At 54.4% G+C, this 24,842-nt stretch overlaps 2 protein-coding genes and 1 non-coding gene across 6 annotated transcripts in view; 2 read left to right on the top strand and 1 right to left on the bottom strand.

The window, feature by feature from the left end:
* Ccdc85c (coiled-coil domain containing 85C) overlaps positions 1-6,601 on the bottom strand; it is a 68,564-nt gene extending 61,963 nt beyond the window's left edge. For 2 of the 4 annotated variants that reach the window (XM_048799312.1, XM_048799311.1), the window contains exon 1: positions 6,051-6,601. In XM_048799312.1, coding sequence (XP_048655269.1) covers positions 6,051-6,285 — 235 coding nt within the window. In that variant the 5' untranslated portion in view covers positions 6,286-6,601. The remainder of the gene's footprint in view (positions 1-6,050) is intronic. The other 2 variants (XM_048799313.1, XM_015495472.2) reach the window with 2 other exon arrangements.
* Trnal-caa lies at positions 3,915-3,988 on the top strand. Its single transcript has one exon. It is a non-coding gene; the product is annotated as a tRNA-Leu (tRNA).
* A 1,710-nt stretch (positions 6,602-8,311) lies between the features above and the next one.
* Hhipl1 (HHIP like 1) overlaps positions 8,312-24,842 on the top strand; it is a 56,193-nt gene continuing 39,662 nt past the window's right edge. The window contains 1 exon segment of the mRNA XM_015495483.2: positions 8,312-8,476. Coding sequence (XP_015350969.2) covers positions 8,471-8,476 — 6 coding nt within the window. The 5' untranslated portion in view covers positions 8,312-8,470.

Genomic DNA, 24,842 nt, shown 5'->3' on the forward strand with positions numbered 1-24,842 from the left:
CAACCCGAGCAGGCCGTCTCAGTCTTGCCACTAGTATGAACTGATACCGCCTTAAGGCCCAGCCCACCAGGCCCCAGGATGCCCCTCCATGGGGCAGTGTCCTCCCCAGCTGACCTGCTGACTGGGTCCATCTCAGCTCATGTGACCCCTGCAGGCCCTTCAGATGTTCTCCTGCATCTTCCCAGAAGGGCTCTGGCCAGTGGGCAGGACTCCAGGAGCCCTGGCGATCACAGGTCCATCTCTGAGGCCAGGCCCAGATGCACCATTTCTTAAGCCCACAGAACACCAACATATAGCCATGGTGAGGAACCACCAGTAAAAGCAAAAAAGGTATCTTTTTTAGAGTGATTAAGGGGAATGGGGAAGGCAGGGTTGAGCAAATCACCACCATGGCAGGCTAGATTAGGGGGACATAATTAAACACCATCTGGTGCCAAGTACAGCAAGTGGGAAAAGAAAAGGGGGTCACAAGTGCCTTGACCACCATCCAGCTTAATAAACAAAGGAGGGGGCACCTTATCCACTCACCCACCCCCCCGGCTCCAGCACTGACTGCACACCTACTATACACAAGGAAGACTGGGCTCTGCCCTCGGGAACCTACAGCCTGGGAGGGACCCACTGGCAAACAGAGGAACTTGCTGAGGACGGGCAGCCTTGTCCCCAGCAAACCCGCCCCAGGAGTCAGCACCCAGTGTTCTCTGGCCCTCAAGCCAGCACCCAGGCCTTTACCAGAGTTAGCCAGATGGGGAGGCAGGTAATTCCATCAGGCCACAGAGGGAGAGGCTGACCCAGGCAGGGGTCTCAGTTGAGCCAGCATCTGGACAGGTCACCATCTCAAAGCCTCAGAGCAGCACCATGCTGTCACAGGCAGCCTCACCATGCCACCCCACCACCCCAGTGGTCAGTCCCCCGACCTGCCCCAAGCTGGGGACCAAACACCAGGGAAGAAACAAAACGCTATCTTTGGGGCCTAGAAAGAGATTTCCCAGAAATATAAAAGGCTGGCTCCAGGCCACCAATGTGATTGCAGCAGGGCAGAGAGGTGGCCCTGTCCCGTGACGGAGTCTGTGTAACCTGGGTCTGGACCCTCAATGCCACCCAGCCCAGCCTCCCATCTTACAGAGGAGAGAATGCTGGCCCAGGGCGCCGAATTTCAGTCACCCTGTCCTAAGCTGCCAGCACACCTGAAGAGCCCAGGAGCCATCCAGAGCACAGAGAGGGCAGGGTCTGGTGAAGAAACACACCAGGAGGCAGGGCAAACAGCACAGGCAGGGTTGCAGGACAGGACCTCCCAGTCCATCTCCATTCCCACCACTGGCCCCATGTGACTTCATGTGGCTCACCTCACCATGCTGAGCCTATTCCCAACCAATGGAGATCCCCACTGATGTGAGTGGCCAGTGAGATAAAACAAAGCAGGCTGGGTATGGTGGCACATGCCTGTAATTCCAGAGAATTGGGAGGCTGAGGCAGGAGGACCACAAGTTCAAGACCAGCCTCAGCAACTTAATAAGGCCCTGAGCAACTCAGTGGGACCCTGTCTCAAAATAAAACATAAAAAGGACTGGGGATGCAGCTCAGTGGTTAAGCGCCCCTGGATTCAACCCCCAGTAACACACACACACATACACACACACACACACACACACACAGCAGATCTCAGAGCGGGACAGGCACACATTTGGTTCCAAAAGACATTTTTGGAACCTGCCCCTCAGTGTCAAGCTGGGATTTAAGAGGACCAGGGAGGGACTCAGCCTTGCAAGCTCACAAACACTGTCAGGAATGACAAACAGTGGACCCTGGGTGGGGCGGGGCTGCCAGGGCTCCCCCACTGCACCATGTGGCCAACCTGGGCCCTGTCCCCTTCCTTCCCCAATCTCAGTGTCTGAGGGCTCCTGCAGCTGGCTCGGGGTTTCCAGCTCTCCGGATCCTGGCATTTCCTCCTTCTAAGATACCATCAGTGGTGGATGCACCAACTGCTCCGAGAACATTTCCCAAGGAAGGGGGCAGACCTCTCAGTAAATTCACGTGGATTCCCAGACACACCCCACGGCGCAACAGAGGAAACGGCCCATCTTGAACTAAGCAAACAGCAGTCCATCCCAGCCTCTGGGGAACAGGGAAGAAGGATCAGGAAACTGACCTCAGCCTCCAAGGGCCTTCACCTGAGCACTTCATTAGGCACCACCCCTTTGTAAACAGTGGCTAGTGCATCTGCAGGGGGATCAACAACCCCCGACCTTTCTGCTCTGCTTCCCAGGGAGATGGAGATCATCAGAGACTGGGGAAGAGTAGGCATCCATCCCTGGGTGACCCTGCTCCAGGCCTGCCCAGAGCCCTCTGCCTGTGGGGACAGGGGATATGTGACAATGACCAGTTCTGGGTGCTTTCTGAGGGAAGGGGAAGCACTCCTGACATTCTGGAATAAAAGGAGAATCCATCCTATCAACGAGACACTTATTCCTCTGTCCCAAGCCTTTTGGGAAGCCACTGGGATCCCTTCTCCGTGATGCACCAGGGAGATGGGAATTAGATACCTGCCAGTCTGAGGTCCAAGGGAGGTCCCTGCACAGATCCCAGACACCCACCCTGGCTGTAGGAAGGGAAGAGCAGCCGTGGGCCACGACTATTCTCTGAGCGGGCAGAGAATGCAGAGAGACCATGTCGGCCAGGGGGACAGCCAGCATCTCCCACAGGTGCTGACCTGCCTGAGCCCCTCATCGGCTCAGGACCACCTGACCCTACAGGTCAGAAGTCCAAGGAGGAAGACAGGGGCCAGGGTGCAGAGCACGGAACAGATCCGCCAGGTCGGTACACCTACAGAGAAAGTTCTGTCCTGCAGCCACTGTCTTAGCTATGGTCATCCCTAGAGGTCCAAGCTTCCTCCCCCTTACCTCTGAGAGTCCCCAGACTGATGCTCCTGAACTGCCACTCCCCAAGCCAGATGACATGAATCACATGCAGGAGGCGCTGGGAACGGGGTGTAGTAAATGCTCACTAATTATCTGCTAATGTTTCCCTTCCTGTTTGAAGGGCAAGTTCTGTCACCACCTCCAAATCCCACTTCCCAGCTGCCCTGACAACATCGCCCCACCCTCCACCTGACAATTTTCTGCCAGCACAATCAAAGATTCCGAGAGCTGTGGGAGGGTGTCCACAAGCCCCATCCACATGGGGCTCAGGAATGCCCTTCACCAGGTGGGTGCTAGCACACCTCCCCTAAAGGAGAGCTCCCAGCTTTGGAGCCCACATGGTCCACCTTCACCACGTTTTGTGGGTGCTGAAGTCTGAACCACTGGAACTTTGCTCTCACCTCCAATCCTGGCACCTAAGGGCGACAAACAGCACCCCCACCCCCACCATGACCTGAGTGTGCTCTTCAGGCCTTGGGCTCTCAAAACCCTGGTCCAGACCCCACTTCCAGACCTTAGCGGAATGCCATCTTCCTTCTATTCAATTAGACCAGGACCCTGGCTCTGAGACAGCGCTGGGTACAAGGGCCCCACTCACGACCTGTGTCTGGTAATTCCCCACCCACGCCCCAGAGAGGCCAATCCACAGGAGGCCAGGCCAAAAATGGAAGATCACAAAACCCATCCTTTAGAGTCCATTTCTAGGACCAGGATATTATTATTCTCAGGATACAGATGAAGCCACCAAGGTTGAGAAGGCTTGGTAAGCTCCAAAGTCACAGAACAGTAGCCAGGCCAGATTCACCCAGAGCTCTCTGACCCTGGAGCCAGCGCCCCAGCCCCAGCGACACTGCCCTGGTCATGCCCAGAGCTGAGTGCTGTCGCCTGGAGATCAGCTACGCTGCGGTTTTCACAGGTCAGCACACTCCCTCTTCCCTCAACCAAGGTCTGGTCATGTTTTCCCACTTTGCAGATGAGAAAACAGAGGCCCTGGGCTGGGGATATAGCTCAGTTGGTAGAGTGTTTGCCTCAAATGCACAAGGCCCTGGGTTCAATCCCCAGCACCACAAAAAAAAAAAAAAAAAAAACAGAGAGAGAGAGAAAACAGAGGTCCCACACAGGTTCAAGAACTTGCCTAAAGTTAGACATTCGCTGTGCAAATGAGCGGCACAGACGTGGTGCTTAACAGCCCACAGGTAGAAGAGAGAGCCGAGCAACAACTGACTTCCTCCCAGAGCGTGCTGGTCCTGGGACAATATTGGGTCCAGGAGCTCAGGGACCCAGCGTGGTAAGGGTTCTGGCACCATGAGCACTGCCGTGAGAAGCCAGTCCAGAGCAGAGGAGTGAGGGAACGCAAGAATCACAAGGAAGGAGGGTCACCCCTTTACACAGGCAGCTGTGGCAGGGAACAGGATGGCAGGAAAGGGCTCAGGGCCTTCGGAAGAGGAGCCACCCTGCTCTGTACACGGCCTCGCCCCCAGAACTTGCTGGGCAGCAGGAACAGGGCAACAGGCTCCGGTGGCTGGCACAGGAGACCCAAGACTCATCCCAGGCCCCAAAGGCCAAGACCTAGAGCCACACACCTAATCAAGCCTCAATTTCCCCAGTGCTGAGGCCTCCATCCTGGGACCATTCGGAAGCAGAATGACTAGAAAGCTCTTTGCGGGAAACTGTAAAGCGCTGGGTGGGCCCCCTGACTGACAGCTCCTCAGATGGACCCTCTTTTGTGCATGGTCCTGGGGGCCCAGAACTCCAAGGCCATGGACAGATCCCTCAGGGTCAGGTGCGGGGAGGAAGAAGCTTATGTAACTCACCCCATTATCTTCAGTGACCTTTGCTCCGGGTAGCTGGGCTTAGGAGAGGCGGCCTTATTAGCCACACACAGGCCCCACAGAAAAGGCCCATTCAGGGCTGGTATACTCTGTCTTTTTTTAAAGGCCCAAACTACCCCTGCCCCACCCTCCCTTTTAAAAACACAAGCCGGAGAACAAGCCCAGCTCCTTTTGAGAAGCTCAAAATTTCAACCCAAACTTTAAAAAGTAAATGGCACCCATTCATGGGCTTGCCAGAGGTTTCTCTGGGTCAGCCACAAGGGAACAAGTCATGGGGCATGAGGAGGGCAGGGCAGGTCTGGGGGTAAGGAGGAGCAATGGGGTTCACGGGGTGGGGGAAGGGCAGGGAAAAGAAATGAAAATTCTTTTGTTTGCAGATCACATCAGTTCCAGGGGGGAACCTGAATTTCTGTCGTTTGAGCTTCTCAAAGTACAACACTGGCATGGAGCAAATAGCATCCTAGCTGGTCCAGACCTCAGACAGCCTAGGCCAGACCTCCAGCAAAAACTGCTCAGGAGAGAGTCCTATTTGCATACACATTCACAGGCCCGCCAGGCCTGCCTCAGCCAAGGGACTGCCTTGAATACAGATGGCCATGTCCCACCACTGCCACTTGAAGCCTCCCCAGAGAGGACTCGGGACCACGATAGTCCAGCAGCAGGTGTAGCTACACATAAAGCTCAGGTGCAAACCTTCAGGCAGGCTACTTAAACTGCAAGCAGAGTCTGGCAGTGAAGCCAAGGGATGTCTAACAAGCTCCCAGGACGCCAGCAACTATTGAGACCCACAGTGTACAGAGGCCGACCTCATTGACCTCGTGTGAGTAAAGGGGCCCTTTGGGTTCTGCCTCACCCTCCAGAAGAGAAGCAGAGAGAGGCTGGGCAAAGTGGACTAACTTGCCCAAGGCAGGTGAAGAAGCCAAGATTCTAAGCAAGGCAGCCTGATGCTCTGGGAAGGGGGGTTCTCCACCATCTGCTCAGCGGTCACCAAAGGAAGCGACATCTCCCAGCATGGAGAAAGAGGGCAACACTGGGTCAGGAATCAAGAATGGAGACCCACCAGGGTGCCCTGACTGATAGCTAAGGTGAATGACGACAGGCCAGAGCAGATGACCTGATGGAGACCCCACCTAGGACAAGTACTTCCAATGGCAGCTGTCTTCCAAGGCAAGGCCAGAACCTCTCTGAGCCTCCACTTGCATGTCTGCAAAGCGAGGCTAATATTACCTCTGTGAGCATGAACTGAGCCCAGGAACCAAGGCACAAGCCCACTCACTACCTTCTCCACTTTCACCAGTACCTGGACAGAGGCTCCTTTCCTCGTTCAGTTCAGCCATGAACCTCACCAACTTAAAGCTACAGGTCCCAGGATTGAAAAGCCTGGTTTCTAGAGAAGGGCCTTTCCTGGTCCTGGGCATTCTGTTCCTATTGGTAGGAGAACATCTCAAGGCCACCCACGGCTTTAAAAGACAAAACAAAACAAGAAATCCCAGCTGTAACTGAAATTTGTGATGATAATAATGCCGAGTTTTCATTTTCCCCCAAAGCAAAGCTTTGCTGCTGCAAAATCTGCAGCAGACCTGTTCCAAGTGGACTTGGGACTTGGGGATTCTGCAGGAAACCTGATACCTCCACACCTACCAGGGCCCAGGGGGTGGAAAACCCGGAGTCTAGCCTAGCCTTCCTCTCCTGCATTATTCACTGCTGCAACTGAAACTCTGGGCCAGACCCAGATGTGTCTCCTTGCACAAAACATGCCAGACCTTCCCTGCACATCAGCTAGGACACTCAAGCCCTCCACAGTCCCGCAGAGAATCGCTCTTGCCAAGTGTCATGGATGACGCAGCTGAAAACCAGAAACATTTCATTTCCAGACAGAGGGCTGCAAACACTCCCTCCTTAACTGCACTTGGAGAAACTGAGGCCCAGGAAACTGACCCTCCCAAAGATGAGGTCAAAGGGGCCAAGGAACTCTAAATAACAGGTGCATTCCCCCCAAAATTAAACCACCTAACTTTGAGCTACTGGAGCTGGCTTTAAGAAGCCTGGGATTGGAGGCGGGGTGGTTGTAGTGTTACAAAAAGAAACCTGAGTTGTAGTGGTAGATGGCTAATCAGTAACAAAATATCCCTCCAAACCCAGACCTGCCTTGAACTCAGGCTTAGGGGGGTAAATAAAGGAAAATCTGCTATGCTGTCCCTCACCTCCACAGGTATAACCTCCACTCTTCTTTTTCCCACCCGCAATATGCTTTCAGAGTCACTCAGTTATCAAACCAAAGAGAAAGTGTCCCTCCATGGCTCAGGCTGTCACTTTGAGGACAAGCAGTTACTTAAAGCATATATATATATATATATATATTTATTTCTCTGAATTGGGAAAAAGCTTTAAGGAGAACCAGAAAGAGCTGCTTGTCCCCCACCACCAGGAAAATAATTCAGGCAGTAGCAACTGCCATCAGAACCAGGAAGAAGCCTCCAAAAACGTGAAAGAACAGGGAGGCCCGTCATCCACCAGGCAGGAGAGGAGGGAAGGGGCAGGGCAGAGTCAGTGAGCAGAGGGCAGGGACAGGGGCAGGCTGCTGGGCTCCCAGACCCCAGAGCAGGACACCCTCTGCAGCAACATGGCTGAAGATAGTGCTGTGCCTTCCTGAAGATCCTCCCATCCACACCCTAGCCACAGATGACCGCTGTACTTCCTGTAAGGCGGTCAACAGTTTACAAACCCTTTCAGGAGCCTTATCTCCACCACAAATCCAGGAGGCAGGGATCATCCTTTCCACTTTACAACTAAGGAAACTGAGGCACACAGAGGCGAAAAGCCAGAATCCATTCCAAATACATCTCTAAATCTCAGAGCCTTGAGAAAGACCCCCGGCCAGAAGTGCAGAACTCTGGTCAGCAGCCTAGGTGTCAAGCCTGCCTTTGGTCTGTCAGCCCCGTGAGAGCCCAGGATGCAGCTGGGGAAAGCAGAGGCGCAATGCAGTCACAGCACCCCTGCGGATGTCCCTTGAGGTTGGGGGACGCCTGTTGCTCCAAGTATGGGGAAATTCTTTTGTGCCCCAAAGCGCCTTTCAGTTTTTTTCATGAAGATCCTTGGGTCCCGGGACAAGGATTTCCAACCTGGGATGAAGCCCCTGGCCAGCGCCGCAGTGCTGCACTGTAACACCGACAACTCCGCAGGCTAGAAACTTTTCTAGGACAGCGCCGGCCGCGGATTCTAACCTGGACAGGAACACGCGTCATCACTTGACCAACTACCCCCACCCAAAGCCCCATGCAGGTGAATTTGGGTTCGCCCGGACCGAGTGCGACGCCAGCTGAAGATACCGGGTCCAGGACTAGCGCCTCTCCCCACCCCAGGACCGCACGACCCCGAGCCGCCAGCGCGGCTGCAGCCCTGCGAACCCGCACAGGGCGGCAGGTAGTTATCCTCACCGTGCAAGCCNCCGCGCGGCCGCGTGCGCCGGCCGGCCGGCCCGCCCTTTCCGCCCGGCGCCCTGCCAAAGGCGCGTTGGAGCCGCGGTCCCGCCCTCTCGCCCGTCCGATTGGGCCTCTCTGGGGGTGTGTGGGAGAGGAGGGGCACACGCGGGGGAAGCCGTGGAGATGGTACTGTCCGTCCGCTGGGTTTCCATCCACCCCCCCGCCTCCCCACGGTTCAAGTTTCTGCGCCGGGAGGACGCGGCCTTGGCCAATCCCAGGGCTACAGGGCGCTTTTAAAATGCAGGTACGGCCGCGGGAGAGGAGGGGGACGGTGGGAAAGGTAGGGCAGGGCTTCCCTTAAAGGCGACGCGCGGAAATGGGACCCGAGCCCCCTCCCAGACCCGCGTCCCCCGCCCTCCCTTTCTCACCCCTAATAAACAAATGCCTAGAATATAGGCGACAGCTCTCCCCCCGCCTCCCGAGGGCACCCGAGTTCGGCACCGAGTGAGACTTGACGAACAATAGGACTCCTACGTGGGGGGTCGGGCAGGGCAGCTCTTTGTCCCTTTCCTTGCCCCCGGGTTCCTCCGCCCCCATCTCCACCCGGGTTCTCTCGTAGAGCTCGAAGTGGGACTGCGCTTCCACTGGCCCAGGGTTAGATTCGGCGTCTGCTCCCGGGATGGCCAGGGCCTTGCCAGCCGCGTCCTGGAGCAAGATCCGTACCGTGGTCCCAGCCACGATGGGGCGAGGGCTCCGAGACTTGCCCCTCTGTGGGAGCGGCGCTCAAAGCCCTACTTTTTCACCCATTCCACCGCTAAATCCCTGGGATCGGACGGGAATCTGCAATTCGCGCTGTGGAAACCACTGGGAAAGGTGGAGAAAGTCTTCCACTGGGGCCTTAATGTCGGAGTCCGGGGAAGATCAGCGACTGCAGAATCCCCTTGCCACCAGCAACCGTGCGGGGCACCCCGATCTTCCCACGCTAGAGGCTATTATCCTCTGGTCCCCAAAGCGCATTTACCGCGCGTCTGCTGAAAGCCGGCGGAGGGAGGTGTCCCTCCCCTGGGACTCGCCAGGAGATAAAAACCCGCGCACGCTACCGTGAGCGGCCCACGGCCTGGAGCGCGCGCCGGCGCAGCAGCTGATGTCCCCATTTGGGTTTGCTCAACCATTCATTGAACAACTGTGTGCCCAGAGCCTGCTCTCTGCTAGACCTGTTCTAGCCCCTACTTCCCTCCCCAGCCCCGGGGGTTCTGCATGGGACAGGACAGCAGAAGCCACTGCCCTCTGGGGATTCAGGCATTCTGGGAGAAGGAGGGGGGAGAAGATAATAAACAAGATAACTGGGACTGTCTTAAGTACTGTGCAGGGAATTAAGACAGCTGCTGTCACAAAAAGTGATCATCAGTTGCCTTAGATCTCCCGGTCAGGGAGAGACTTAGGACGACTATAGAAGCTTAGATCTGGGCGATGAGGAAGAAGGAAGGGGGAAGGGCGTCCTAGGTGGAGGGAATAGCTGGGGCAGAGACCCTAGAATTGCCCTGAGTGAGAGATGCTCTCAGGGGTGAGAGGGCCAGATCATGCAGGGTCTAAAGCAGCTGGGAAAGCCAAGGGGATACTATTCAGTAGGGAAGTAGAATGACCTGGCTTACCTTTTAAGAGGCTCTGTCTGGCACCTGTGTGAAAAAGAGATGGGGTCCATACAGAGAGGTCCAGATTCAGTACCAGGTCCCCTACCTACCTACCTACCCCCTTTTCCAGGTAGATGGTCAGGAGAGGGTGATGGAGAGAGGCCAGGCTAGGCAAAGTGCTTCCAAGGTTATACCCTGGTGTTGAGGTTCCCCAGACTCAGCACACATGAGTCAGTGCTGAATAGAGGGTGTCCTTCCTGCTGGAGCACTGTGCTCTGCCTGTCCAGCCCAGCCCAGCCCAGCCCAGTTTGCGTTTAGAGAAGGAGGGGGTTTCATACTGTGTCTGAGGAAGCTGCAGATATGTTTTAACCCCCAGAAAGCCAATATTAACCAGCTGCCCAGAGGCTTACCCAGAGCTAAGTCTATTACAGGCAATTGCTCCCAGGAGGGCTGGTCACAGGACACACTACAGGACACCCTAACTCACCAGGGAAGTTGCTGAGATGATTCTCTGCTTTGTGCTATCCTCTCCCATGGCCTGCACCCCTGATCTTCCAAGTCCACAGCTTCAGCTGAGACCAAATGCAGCCTTTACCTAAATGGGTTATCACCTGCAGAGTGCTCAGACAGGAGTGCCCCATCCAAGAGCCTCCAGGGCTTTGCTAACATCCTCCCTGAAGAGCCAAGACAAGGTGCTAGAGGTGGGGTTCTTGTGTGGCTTGAGGAAGGACATGGTTGGGCAGAAGAGGACAAGATGGCAGGAGTGAGAGGGCCCAAGGCTGAAACAGGGTTCTAAAGCAAGAGGGACTTCCAGGGCAGAGCCCCCTCCCTGAGGGTCCTGGATGCTGGGGTCCAACCAGAGGCATATGCCCCCCATAACAGTCCAACAGAACCAGCATGGTGAAATGCCAAGAGAGTTTCTTTTAGCTTTTAGTCACAAGATCTATGCTTTGTCATGCAAAGTAAAATCAGACCCTGGAGCTCCAACAGTCCTTGAGCTGCTCAGTGAAAGTTGAGAGCCTTTAGAACAGAGCTGCTCTGCCACCATCCCTGGCACGTAGGTGTCAGGTCTGAGCCACACAGTGTTTTTAAGAGGTGGCTGGGGTTGAGAACCTCCATGCTAACACATGGTAGATAAAATACTCCAAAATGCAGGGTCAGCGGGAGAAATGGTAATCAGAGAAAGCCAGGAAGGCAGGTGATACAGAACCTCCAGACAGAGCTCAGTAATGGAGTGTCCTTGTTTCCACGTGTGGGAGGGGAAAGGGCAGGAGCTGCAACTGGAGGTCTGCAGGAGTGAACACTCATTCACCCCACAGTTGGCTGGAGTCACTGATTTTGTAGGGAGGTAGTGGGGCTGAAGTCCAGAAAGCCTCCTATGCTGGTAAAGTACCTCAGGTCTAACCAGAAGGCCCAGAAGAGAGACCTGGCCAGACTTAGGTTTGATTAGAGAGTCAGAGCCTGGAGGCATTAGGGGATGTGCAGCTGAGAGGCAGAGAGACATCAAGGAGCCTCTGAGGTCAGATGAGTCAGGCTGGAGCAGCCTGGGAGTGGAGATAAAAGAATGGATTGGAGGTGCTGGCCTCTACACCCCTCCTTGCCCCTCAATTCAAAGCTGGAGCCACGGAAATTCTCTACCACCCTTCTGAGCTCTTCACAGGGCTAACTCTCACCTTGATACACTTATTTTCATAATGGATTAGATAATAAGCAGGGAGTAGGGAACCCACCACCCAGCTGAAGGAATCCACCCCAGCCCACCCCCTCCCCCTCCCAGAACAGCCAGGGCTCTGAATGTTGTGCGATGATGCACTTGCCCCAGGCTTACCTCAGTCCCCCTATGACACAGTGCTGGATGTTTGCATGCTTTTGAAATTTATTTAAGTGACATTACACTTGCAGCCTGCCACTTCCACTCATTATTATGATGGCATATGTAGCTTAGTTTATTCCTTCTCACAGCTGTATACCAAGTTACTCAACCTCAGCTCAGTTGATATTTTAAAATTTTTTCAAATTAAAAATTTATTTTAGTTGTAGATGGACACAATACCTTTATTTTATTTGTTTATTTTTTTAATGTGGTGCTGAGGATCAAACCCAGTGCCTCACATATGCTAGGCAAGTGCTCCACCACTGAGCTACAACCCCAGCCCCCCAGTTGACATTTTGGACCCAATAGATCTTTAATTAGTGGAGGGGAGTTGGGGGGCAGGTGCTGTCCTAAGCATTGTAGAATGTTTACCAACATTTACCCATTGGATGGAAGTAGCACCCCTTCACCCACTTTTAAAAAACAAAAACTGAGCCATACATGGTGGTGCACACCTGTAATCCCAGCAACTCAGAGACTGAGGCAGGAGGATCTCAATTCGAAACCAGCCTGGGCAACTTAGTGAGACCCTGTCTCAAAAAATAAAAAGGGCCGAGGATGTATTCAGTGATAGAGCACTTGCCTAGCATGCGGAAGGTTGTGGGTTCAGTCCCCAGTACCAAAAAAGAAAAAAAAAAAAATCTTCAGATTACTGAATGGCCTCCAGGGGCAAACTTGCCACTGGTCAAATAAAGCTGCTATTTAGTATCCGTTGTATGCACCTGTCTTTACAGCCTACTCTCCTGTTGAAGGTCATTCATTTCTAGTGCTGCTGTGGACAGTCTTGTACATGCATCCTGATGCACATGAGCGAGAACTTGGCTCAGGCCTGGACCCAGACAGAATGGCTGAGTCAGTCCTGTGGTGCACACACTTCAGCTGGACCAAAGGATGCACTGGTCTGCTTTCCAAATAAGTGCTAACTTACACTCCTGCCCCCAAGGTCCAGGCTGTGCCTTACCTGTCCTTGCTAACTGACCATTTGTCAACACTGGTAGGCTAGACCTCCTCCTTCCTGCTCCACATTCTGCTCTCTCTCTCTCTCTCCTCTCATCTCTCAGCAGAAGAGAAGCCCACTCCAACTTCATACTCAAGGGACCCAGTGTACTAAGGGAAGGGAGAGGAGAAGAAACAGGTTTACCCACTTGTGATTTATTTGAAATGTTTGTATTTATCAAATTGATGTTTTCATGCTTGCACTAATATAATGCAACGTGATTATGCTGCTTGTAAGATAATTACAGGGTTTACTTAGGCGATAAGTCCCAGGCCCCAGACACACAGTCTTTGAGCCCAGCTGTGTATCTCTGTGACTGTCAGCAGCTGCACCTTCTGCATCAGGCACCTCTAGGCCACGCCCAGCCAGCCCCACAGCCTCTGGTGTTCCCTGCATGCCAGGCCTCAGGGCTGCCCTGGGCCCAGGGTCCAAAGCCAGCAGTGCCACCCCACAGCCCAGCTTGCCCACTGCAGAGATCTGAGACCAATCTCCTCTGGTGCCTGAATATTTCATGCAGTGAGGGTGGAATGAAAGTCGCAAAGACCTTAATTGTTAATGTGGCTTCTGCTGGCGGCAGGCCCAGCCCTACTGGCCCCCTCCTGTTGGACATAACAACAGTGGCAACAGTAATTCCTAATGTCCCCCAGGCCTTATCATGACCTGTGCTGGATGAGGCTGGGCAAAAACAAAGTGGTCCCCTGGCCCCCAGCTGGCTGGAGAGAAGTGGTGGCATAAGTAATGGAAGCAGACCATTAGGTCCACTGCTTTGCCCACCACTGTCCCCCGGTGCCCATTTGGCACAGAGCCCAGGAAAGTCATTAAATGTTTGTTGAATGAGTGAGTGATGGGGAGTGAGCTGGGTGGAGGAGGAAAGGCCTGGACTTAAGGTCCGTGCCTCTGATGTGATAACAGCGGGTGGCCCCAGGCAGGCAGTCCTACCTTCTCCCCTGGGCGCTAGGTCTGTATCTGAAAATGAAACCACTTCTACCTCCCAAAGAATGGGAGACAACCACAGGCACAAGGCAGGCTCCAAACCTAGCCATGCAGTGAGGCAGGTGGGTGCTGCTCTCCTGGGGAGGGGGCTGGGAGGCCTGTGGGTGCTCGGTGCCTGGGCTGCAAATAGTATTCTTAAGCCTCTGAAAGTTTCTGCATGAGCCGGGCCTTCTCTCAAGAGCAGGCTCCCCCCCAGCAGAGCCCCAACACCAGCCTCCCATAACGCCAGCCGCATCTCCACCTTAGCACCCTGTGAGCAACCAGGGTCCTCAGGACACAGCTGGCTGGGCTTTCGAAATGGGGTGGTGGGTCAGCCCCGTGGTCTCAGCCCTGGCCGCTCATGAGGTTCACCTGAAAGATTACAAAATGCAGCTGTTCAGACCCCACCCTGACCAATCCCACCAGAATCTCTGGGGATGGGGAGTCCAGCACCCGGGGCCGGGAAGCTCTGGCCAGGTGAGCCTTTCACTGGCATCAGCTGAGCTGGGAGGAGACGCCCCATTTTGGGGGGATGTACCCTTTCTGAAGTGTCTGGATTTAGAGCTCTTTCTCTAACAGAATCCAAATTTCCCTAAATAATCCTGACATGTGCCGCCTGGGACATGTACAGTAGGGACATGTACAGTAGCTGGTAGTAGGGAAGGGGACTAGGGTCGTGGAGTCTGGGATGGTGTTCACTTAACACCCCATATCTAATAGGGCAAAATGAAGAGAGGAAAGTAATAAAGACGTAACACCAAAAACTCTCAGGGACTCATGGTCACAGGCCTCTCAACGGAAAGGAACATCACAGAAGTGCAAAAAGACCATATTGGGCACATGATGGCAACGTTTCAGAATGCCATTGTGAGGAAATTCTAAAACCTCCAGAGAGGGAGAGTCACACACAAAAGATCAGAAACCAGCCCAGTATTGATTCTCCACAGCAGCTCCAGAAGGTGGAAGGTTCCAGACACCCTTTCTCTAAAATTAGAAATTAATCCAAGAGAGGAAATTTAAGAAACCAGATCCCAGGATGAGAGGGCCCTGTAGCCAGAAGCAGCCAGGGCAGGTGTGACCCAGGCTCCAGGAGGAGCTGCCTGAGGGAGAACCCAGGGATAGATTCCCTGGGGCTTCTGCTGCTGTCCAGAGAGGAATGTTTCCACTATATCAGAGAATTTGGTGATGAATCCAAAGAAAACCAAATAAGTCCAAACAAGAAGGTAATTACCAATCTCTAGGGAAACTCAGAAGTCACTCAAGGCCTGAAATGCAGTCATGGCTTAATTGGCCATAAAGTTTATATGGTACCTGTAAACAATGATGACTTCACCCAAAACTGATAGTCACACTGAGAGGGTGCGGAGGGGAGGGGATGGTAAGGAAGGAGAAAGAGTGGGCAAAACCCTCCTCTTCCACAATAGAAAGGCTGACGTTGAAGGATCAATAAGGAGTAGCACAAGTGTATTGTTTTCAAATATAGAGTCAAGTTCAGAAGAATCCAAAGAAATCACTTCCAGGGAGCTGGGGTTGTGGCTCAGCGGTAGAGCACTTGCCTCTTATGTGTGAGACCCTGGGTTTGATCCTCAGCACCACATAAAAATAAATAAACAAAGTAAAAATATTGTGCCCATATATAACTAAAAAAATATTAAAAAAAAAAAAAATCACTTCCAGGAAGCAGACACCAGGCTGGAAGGAGATCAGATGGGGCAAATATTCTTGTTGTTTTGTTTTTTGTTTAAAAAAAAAAAAAAGGCTTATAATTTGATTTTGCAACTCTGTGCACATGTTTGGGGTTTTTTTGTTTTGTTTTGGTCATTTTTAAATTTTTAACCCTGGCATTGCCTGTGATTCCAGCTACTCAGAGGCTGAGGCAGGAGGATCGCAAATTTGAGGTCAGCCTGGCAACTTAGAGGGATCCTATCTCAAAATAACAATAAAAAGGACTCGGGGATAATGGGCTAGTAACTCAATGGTCCACCACTGCTGGGTTCTATCCCTGGGACTATTAAAAAACAAAACAGGAAACCTGATATTGACTTCTCATTGTCAACCCTAGAAGCTAGAAGATCACAGCGCAATCAGTTGCCTTAAAAATGGAAGGGAAAAGAATGTCCTGCCTGGATTGTATGCTTATGGAATGGACCAGCCAAGTATGAGGCTGGAATACAAACATGTTCAGAAATGTAAGGTCTCAAACAAAACCAAACAGATCACCAGCACCCCTTCCAGGAAGCTTGTGGAGCACACACCTCCTGGGAGTTGAGAACCACCAGGCAGCCGAGCCATCCATCGCCCAGGAAGGAGGGTCCTTCCCAGCGCCACAGAGAAGCAGCCCCAGAAGTTGGAGTGCTTTGCCAGGAAGGCCCAGGGCGAAAGGGACTCTGTCACATAGCACAATGCCAGGACACTTGACAGTAGCACCAGGTTTAGAGTAGATGCAATGAAAAATTAGAGGGATCCTATCTCAAAATACCTTGCCAGTTTAAAAAAAAATGCATTAACTCCAGAGCATAAGCAAGTGAATTTGAAGGGGAAACTGTCATCAACCACTTCATGACCTTCACAGAAGAACATTTACCTAATCATCACAAAACCCTTGACCAGCTGTTGCCTAAGACTGGGATAAAGCCCTCTGGTGCTGGTGGGGAGCGAGGCTGGGGAGGTGGGAGTAGTGGGCTTAGGAGGGCTGAAGCCTCTTCTGCAGGACAGGAAGGCCGCAGAAATATCTGGCATCGAAACATCAAGAAATAAACATATAAACATCTTACTTGGAGCCTAAAACCAGAGAGAACAACCAAACGCTGACACCGGTTCACTGGGCAGTGGGAAAAGGCAGGAAGGGACATTTGATTTCCTCATGGACATTCTAGTGCTATTTGATTTTTTTAAAAACTTAAGCACATGCATTATTTTGTTTACCATAAAAATATAATTTATTTAAACAATAATAAAACCTAGCTCTTCAGAGTGGCATGTGAAACAAGTGAGAAGGACCAGGAATATTCCCTGATACCCCCAGGCCCCAGGACTCCCTGCTGGAGGGTGACCCCATCAGGTCAGCCCCTCATTCCTTGGTGAATTCCAGGTACCAAAGCTGTCTCCTGCACCCATCCCCCCATGGGCCTGTAACCAGTGGGCAAGAATGGTGCCCGTTTTACCTTCTGAGGTTGGGGCTCAGGCCTGTATGGTCCCTCTGGTGGCAGGTGCACATTCTGTGAAGGTGGATAGAGGGTCTACCCATGAGCAAGGCCACAGCTGGCATGTCAGAGCTGAGGTCTGCCTCTTCAGAGGCTCTCAGCTGGCGGGGCCTGCCAACCCTTCATTTCAGTTTCTTTTCCATAATGTTTAGTCTCATCTTCTGCCCTCGGAGTCTACCAGAAGGAGCATTTCTCCAATCAGGTTAGGGTGCCCAGTGGAGGGGGTCCCACTAGCTGTTGAAGACGAAGGGCGGGCACCTGTGGGGCTACATGAAGTTGTGGCATCCTGGGAACCCCCACGCTTTATCCTGGGAAACTGAGAGAGAAGAGGATGCTCTGCCCGGTGGACATGTGGAAGTTCCATCTAGGGCTGGGAAGGACCCCCTGGTCCACCTCCTCCAGTGAACTCGCGGAGATGCTAGATTAGGAAGGGACCCACTGGAGGAATGGAAGGCCCAGCTCCTTTCTGGGCTCTGCGTTTCCATCTTCTCTGATGGCTGCCAGGGGAGGGCGTGGGATGGGGCGTTGAAATCCCTCCTGTGGCCTGGTATTTTCCAAGCCTTCACCTCCAGCCCAGCACGTACAAGCCCCCATTTTCCTTGGCCTCACCCACTCAGCCAAAACCCCAGGGCTCCAGCCATGTCTTGGCCTAGCCTTTCCCTCTTTCCAGAAGCTTCTCTGGAACTCAGCTTAGCTGCTTCCTTCAGGTGCCTCCTCTTCATGGGGCTCCTCCCAGGGCCTGGGCCAGCACGGATGCAGAGCAGCCTTCCGGAGCCTCCTGGACATTGGGCATCTGGTGTCCTTAAAGCAGCCTTGTAGCCCAGGGGTGGGGGAGGGAGAAGAGAGAAGGCACCCAGTCCATAAGGGCCTCGCCTTACCAGGCACCAGGCCAAGCCCCCGTCCACCATCCCACCGATGCCCCCAGCACCCCAGGTGCCAGCCCTGGTACTAGGTCCCTTTGACAGATGCCATGACTAACACATCCTTGTGCACCTGCCTGATGATGAGGATCAGACAGGAGCTTGTCAGCCAGGTCCCCATGTGATTGGTCTGTGTACCAGTGTGGGCTGGGGAGGGCGGTGCCAGGCTGGGGTGTGGCAACACAGGGTGAGGAGGCCAGACCCCCACACCCAGCCTGTGCTCCTCATGAGCCTGATTTCTGCTGAGGTCTCGTCTGCTCCCCTGCTGCTGGGCACCAGGGCGGTTTCCAGGGCTGGACTATTATAAACAGCTCCCAGGGGACGTGCTTATGCACTGCTTTGTTTTCCTGTTGGATTGTTTCCTCTGACAAGTTCCCAGAAGTGCATTCCTGAGTGGAAGGACTTCGGCTTTCCTGCTCCCAGTCCGAATCCCTAGCAGGGTCTGGCCCCAGGATGAGGATCCGGCCTTTCTCCTAGTTTGAGGAGCGGCAGCCGGCAAATCCCGCCTGGCACTTCCGGAGGAAAATGACAGATCTGGCCCTTCCTGTAGAAGCTAATTACCAGCTCAGTGCATCCCCGGTTGTCAGCGCTCCGAGGGCCCAGGTTACTCGGTGCCATCCTTCTGGGGCCCACCCAGACTGCTCAGCCAGCCCTTCGAGGAGGTCACAGGAAGCCAGAAAACCATCCCTGGGCTCCCCGGGGGAGGCAGGTCTGTGAGCAGCTTTGGAAAAGGCCAGAAAGAAGGCTTGAAACCCAGGGTCAGATAATCCCCCGTCCTTTCAGACAACAAAGGGCTCCTGGCCCCGCCCCTGACCCAGAACAGGAGTGGCTGGCTGAGGGTCAGGAGGCCCTGGTGGGGCCCAGACCTCTCCCAGGGTATGCCGCCCACCCCACCCAGCACCAGGTCAGGGTCCCTGCCTGGATCCAGGGCTGAGAGACCTAGGGTTGGCCACTCACAGCCGTCCCTGTCCTTGGGTGATCACCACAGCAGGCAGGGAAGAGGTCCCCAAGGGAGCAGTGGGGGAAGGCAGAGTAGGGGGAGCTGTGGAAGTCCCCTTGGCAGGCACCAGCCTCCAGCTCCCACAGGAGGCCAGGCCTCAGCATCCAGGGCCCTGAGCAGCCGCCTGAGCCCCAGGGCGTCTCCCTCCAGCTGCAGAAGGTGGATGGTGGTGGGGGCCACCCCTCCAGGGCCTATCTGTGGGCACTGCAGAACTTCCCCTCTGGGAGCACCCTCTGGTGGAGGGTGACTGAGAGGCCAGCCCCCCGGGGCTCAGTGGGTCCCTGGCATGCGTTCCCCAGGAGACAGTTTTCTGAGAGAGGTTGCCAGTGTCTGCCCTGCTTCACGCTCAAGGAAATCAGTTCCCTGTCCCTGGAGGTGGACAAGTAGAGGTAGTATGACCACCTCACAAGGGGCAGGGAGGCCATCTGTGAGAGAAGGTCTGTGGCTCAGCACCCACCTACCCCACCACCCGCAGAACCTGCTCTGCTCTGTGTGCTTCCACCTTGCAGCCAAGGAAACTGAGGCCGGCCCCGAGGTCGACATCGCTGTCCCCTCAGGAGCCATTGCTGTTATTAAGTGCCTGCTGTGTGCCTGTCTTCCTGAGTCTCCCCTTGACCATTTCTACCAGCCATTGTCTATAGCCCACCCCACAGGAGCACACTAACCCCCATGCCCCACCCTGAGTTGGCCCTCTAGTCTCTGGGCAGCTAGAATGACCACTTGTGGGTGAGGCCCAGGGTTTTCAGTGGTGGCAGACCTAGCTGTTGTGGGTGGGCATGGGGACATCCAGGCATTGCTAGGCCCCTTCCTGGTGCAGGGACACTGGCTGCCTTGAGGAATGGCAGCCACTCAGGCCGTGACATCCAATGGTCCAGGGCCCACTGACCGTAGGTATTTTTAGAGCATTTCCTGTGGCCAGCCCAGGAAGGAAACAGGTCTCTCCATCTCAGCCTCAAGAAATTCACTTTTTAAAGACAATCTGGGGGCTGGGGTGGTGGCTCAGTGGGAGAGCACTTGCCTAGAATATGTGAGGAACTGGGTTTCATCCTCAGCACCACATAAACATAAATAAATGAAGTAAAGGTCCATTGACAACTAAGAAAAATATTTAAAAAACACTGATTTGGGAGGTGAAAATCCCTTGCCTATAACTTGGTTTGTGCCGTTGATCTTTTGCGACTGAAGGCAGGTCATTCTGGCTGTCCCTGTTGAAGTCCGTTCTGTTGGCTGCAGTCCCCTGTTCCACCTGCTGAGGACCCTGCGTGTGCTGTGCTCATGGGGTGTTGACACTGGCACATCTGACAAGCCCCCAGGGCTCCCTGCAGACCTGAGAGAAACAGACAGGGCTCTAGGCTGAGACCTGGGCCCATCCCTGGAGGTTTGCCCAGGTCTGCAAAGCATTGTTCCTGGGTCCCCTGTCCAGGGCGTCGTGGCCTCTCCTAATTATCCACCTTTTCCATTCTCCCCAAGGACTACGTGGCAAGCTTGTCCCCAGAGGACTACTACCAGTCACTCCTCTGGGCCTTTGCCCACAGAGCGCACGCCCCGTCCTCCTCCTCACTCATTTGACCCCGGCCAGGACACAGGTGTGTGAAGTCCTTCCCCTTCCAGCCTGCTGGGCTCCCACAGGCCCCAGGTCCCTCCGTCACAGCACGGATGTGCTACACCAGTCTGGTTTGCTTGCATAGCTGGTCACCATTCCATTTTTGGTTCTGGGGGCCCTGAGAGCCCAATCCAGGGTAAGGTCCCTGCAGAGCCAGCACTGTGCTGTTGGAAGAGCCCAGGATTGGGGTCAGCCAGGTTTGGGCAAACAGTTGAGCCCCTGGACCTTAGTTTCCTCATCTGTAAAGTGAGGATCATGGCCACTTAAATGGGGTAGTGGGGGTCACTGGCCAGGTTCTCACAGGGCTCTGCGTGCCACGGGCTGAATGAGGGATGTTAGAGAAAACATCGAATGACGCCTGTCAAAGCACAGTGAGGTCGGCTTCCTTCAGGACCTTGGCAGTAGGTACAGGACACTGTGAGGGATCCTGCAGTGGCGAAGAGAGCGTGGGCAAGTGGCAATTGATAGCCAGGGAGTCGGGGTCAGCAGATGGAAAATGACTGGAAGGTAATCAGGGGCCTCTGGCTACCTGACCTGACAGGGTTGTTGCTGAAGGCAGGCCAGGGTGGCCAGACACGGCCTGGCCTGGGGATGGTGGAGGATGAGGAACCCATCAGGCGGGAGGGTGATGGACTATGAGGATGGGTGGGGCTTCTTGCTAAGCTGATTTAGCAGGATGTTTAGCAAAAGCTGGATTTTAAAGAGGAAGTGCACAGATGGGTCTAGCAAAACATTCAGAACCCTGATTAAAATGGGGCCAAGGCGGCTGGGGATATAGCTCGGTCGGTAGAGTGCTTGCCTCGCATGTACAAGTCCCTGGGTTCACTCTCCAGCACCACAATAAAATAAAATAAAATGTGGCCAAGCCGGGAGTGGTGAGGCATGCTTGTTATCCCAGCAATCTGGAGGCTGGGGGAGGAGCATCGCAAGTTCAAGGCCAGTCTTAGCAATTTAGTGAGGCACTAAGCAACTTAGCAAGACCCTGTCTCAAAAAGTTTTAAAAGGGCTGGGGTATGGCTCAATGGTTAAGTGCTCCTGGGTCTAACCCTGGTACCAAAACAAAAACAAAACCAAAAAGATTGGCCAAGCAAGAATCCTTGTCCATGAGCTATGGTCCTGTCCTCAGTCTGAAAGTCTAGCTGTGAGTGGAGAAGCAAGCACAGTGCCGTAAACAAGACCTGTGTACTGTGAGAACTGCGGGGGGGCAGCATTGGAGGGCTTCACTGTTGGGGCAGGGGGTGGGCTGTGAGCTGCGCCTGAAGGGTGGGGAAAGGGCATCTGAGGGAGGACCGTGAGGGAATGTGCTGTTACCCACAGCTCTGCCAGCACTGGCTTTTATCATTTTAACGGTGTGTATGATTTAGTAGGGGTATGGTGGCTCCCAGCCTTATTGGGCATTTCTTTGACTACCCGTTGCCCTTTAAGGCTGAAAGAACCTCAGCTCTTCACAGTGTCAGTTCAGGGAACTTGTTGACCTTCAACTTGAGATTATGGAATGAGCTCAGCCGAGAAGAATTTGGGTGATTTGGGAGAAGTGTTGCATCTGAGATGAAGGTAGCCACCCTTAGAAGTCAGGCGGGGCAACATGGCCACTCCCTGGGGCTGCTCCTCAGGGGATTTGGGCACAGAGAACTCCTCCCAGCTGCCCCCTGGCCCCAGCACAGCCTAGAATTGCCACACTCATGGCCTTTCTAGAGACAAGGGCCTCTGTTAAAATGTAAATATTTTGTCTGGGGCGGGGAACACTGTGCTTTATTATTAAGGGAAAGGAAGATGGAAACTTACTTTAAGTGAGGACCTACTGCGTGTCAAGCAGGAGACGGCACCTGTCCATCACCTCCAAATCCACAAGGCAGCTGGCAGGGCAGGGAGGAGAGGGTGGGAACTCAAAGGCTCTTATGCCAAGAGCTGGGCAGAGCCAGGGCTGGGACAGGAGCTGACTGTCCGCCCTGGCTCTGCCACAGTGCCGGTCTGGGCCGCTCCTCCTCCTTGGCCGTGGCTCCCTGGAGCCTAATGGGAGACAATACAAGGGTCTGGGTGCCCCACCTGGATTTGAGAGCAGCTCTTTCGGGGCCTTGGCCTCATCTGTGGATAGAGTGGCATTAATGCCTACCCAGGGCTTGTGGTGGGACAAAGGGCAACTTGCACATCGGTGACCAGCACCAGGCCAAGTCTGAGTGGTCCTGTCAGGTCACCCTGTTTAGGTGTTTGCAGCCCAGAGACACTCATGCCCCCTCTCCAATGGTCCACCAGGAGGGGAGCTGGCTTCTCCTCCTCCATGTCCCCATCCTGGGATCTCAGGGAAGAAGGCAGTTGGTGGCATAGTTGTTCATGAGGACTGATGGCCTCTGCCAGTCCCCAGCTCCTTTGTCTTCCTCTTGCCCCAACCCTGGAACTCACCCCATTCCTAGCGAAACTCGGAATCCCTGCTTGAACCTCGGGCCAGAGGCGAACCCTCACCTGCTGCACGTCTCAGTCGCCCCATCTCTAAAGGGGGTGCCCGTCAGGTCCCATGATGACAGAGAGTAGTAAACCTGGTGAAACTGACCTGCCACGAGGAAGAGGCAGGTCAGCTGCTGGCCAGGTGCCATCGTCACAGGAGACAAAAGCTTGTGGCGTGGCTGTGGGAACATGTGATTGCAGGTCACCTGGGCTGCTGGGTGGCCCACTCCAATAGCACACAGCACTGTAGGGCTGCCCCCCTCCCCCCGGGGCAGCGCCTCGGGCCCGTCCCAGGCGGGACAAGCCAGCACTTGCTGTGCGGTGGTCCCTGGGTGGCCTGCTGCCTCTCAACAACCGAGACCCACTTTGAGGAGGGGGAAACTGAAGTGCAGGGAGGTCAAGTCATCAGCTTAAGATCCCACAAGCTGGCTGGGACCTGAAGCCAGGTGTGCCTGTCCTAGGGTCCAGTCTCTAGCCGGTATGCCAAGCTGCCTCCCCTGGTCATTGTCACCATCACAACAGAATCCCCAGATCAGTCCCTGTCACTGTCAAGGGCCAGCAGATCTGTGTGACTGTGTCACTGAGGCCAGGTGCCTGGCCAGTGCCCAATAGGCAGGGGGTCCTGTCCCCATCTGCACCAGGAAGGTGCTGAAGACAGAGGCCCCAGCCTTGGTGGAGACCATGGGAACCTCACTCACCTCCCAGGGATCCTGGGCTCCGGCAGCCTCTCCAGTGCCCATCTGCCCTGGGTGCATTGGCCATGGGTAATTCACAGGGGCAATTCAAGGACATGGACGTTCAGCATCAACTCATTGCTTTTAGAAAGCACTATCCCTCCTGTGCAAGCCGAGCACCCGACTCCAAAAGGCAGCACCCCTGATGATTAAGAGCTGGACCCAAGCCTGGAGCTCCTGCCCGATCCTGGAATGACCTTGGGCAAGAGCCTTCCCCTGAGCTCGGTTTCCCCATCTGCACAACAGGGCAAAACTAAGTCAGCCGGGACGCCGTGGACTGGGTCTGACAGATCTTGGTGCTCAGCAACTGTCTTCATTACTGTCCCTCCATGTGGGGACAACCAAAGGCACTGTCCTAATGCTGGAGGAAAAGTGGACTCACTGAGAAGGCACTGCAGACCAACGTCCCGTGTGACCTGCCTCCCGGGAGCTGGGCCTGGCGTGTGTTGACCGTGTAGCTGCTCTCGGTTGGGACAGTCTGAGGCCCCAGCAGAGTTCTCTCTCTGGGATGATGAAGTCAGAGGCCTGTTTTCCATGGAGAATACTGACCTGTGTGTTTGTCGTCCCAGCCCTGCTGGGTCCCAGGACTGAGAGGTGACAGTAGAGCCTACTAAGTAGGCTACCTGCTTCCCTGCTCCTGCCAAGATTCCAGTTCTGTCCTGTTCTGGTCTGTCCTGCCCACTGGGGCCATGGAAAAGAGGTGGAAACCACTCAAGACCGCTCTAGGCCTTTGGGACACAGCCTGTCCAGTTGGCCCCTCTCTGGGCCTGAAGGTCAAGGCTGCAGCCTCAAGATCAGGGGATCCAGGGCCTGTGTCACCCCAGGGATGGTCACATGCAGGCTGCCAGAAAGGGATGCTCTGCAGGTACAGGACAGAGAAGGGCCAGGGTCATCTTCTTGCTCTCTCAGGCAGAATTCTGGGTCCTAGGAGTCCTTTTCTCTCCCTGAGCTCTGTTCTACCTGTCCTTGTGCCCAGGTGATGACCCTGGAGCTTCTTGCTTGGAAATACCTACTTTGTCCTATCCCCAGGTCCAGGTACAAACACTGCCCCATTCAGAAATGCCTTCTAGAACCCTGGCCATGGAGGCACACCTATTCTTCCTCCCATTAGCCTGACCCCTCTGTGGAGCCAGATGCAAGGCCTGCCCCTGGGGGAATAGTGGGCCAGTGAAGGAGAGAGTGGTCTGTCACCAGCACAAGGATTTGTTTGTGGTACTATTCTGCCTGTCCATCTGCCCATCCACTCACTCATCCATCCATCCATTCACCCAATCCTCCATCTATCCACCAACCCA

This window comes from Marmota marmota, unplaced genomic scaffold, assembly GCF_001458135.2.
Source record: "Marmota marmota marmota unplaced genomic scaffold, marMar, whole genome shotgun sequence".
Classification (NCBI taxonomy): Eukaryota; Metazoa; Chordata; class Mammalia; order Rodentia; family Sciuridae; genus Marmota; species Marmota marmota.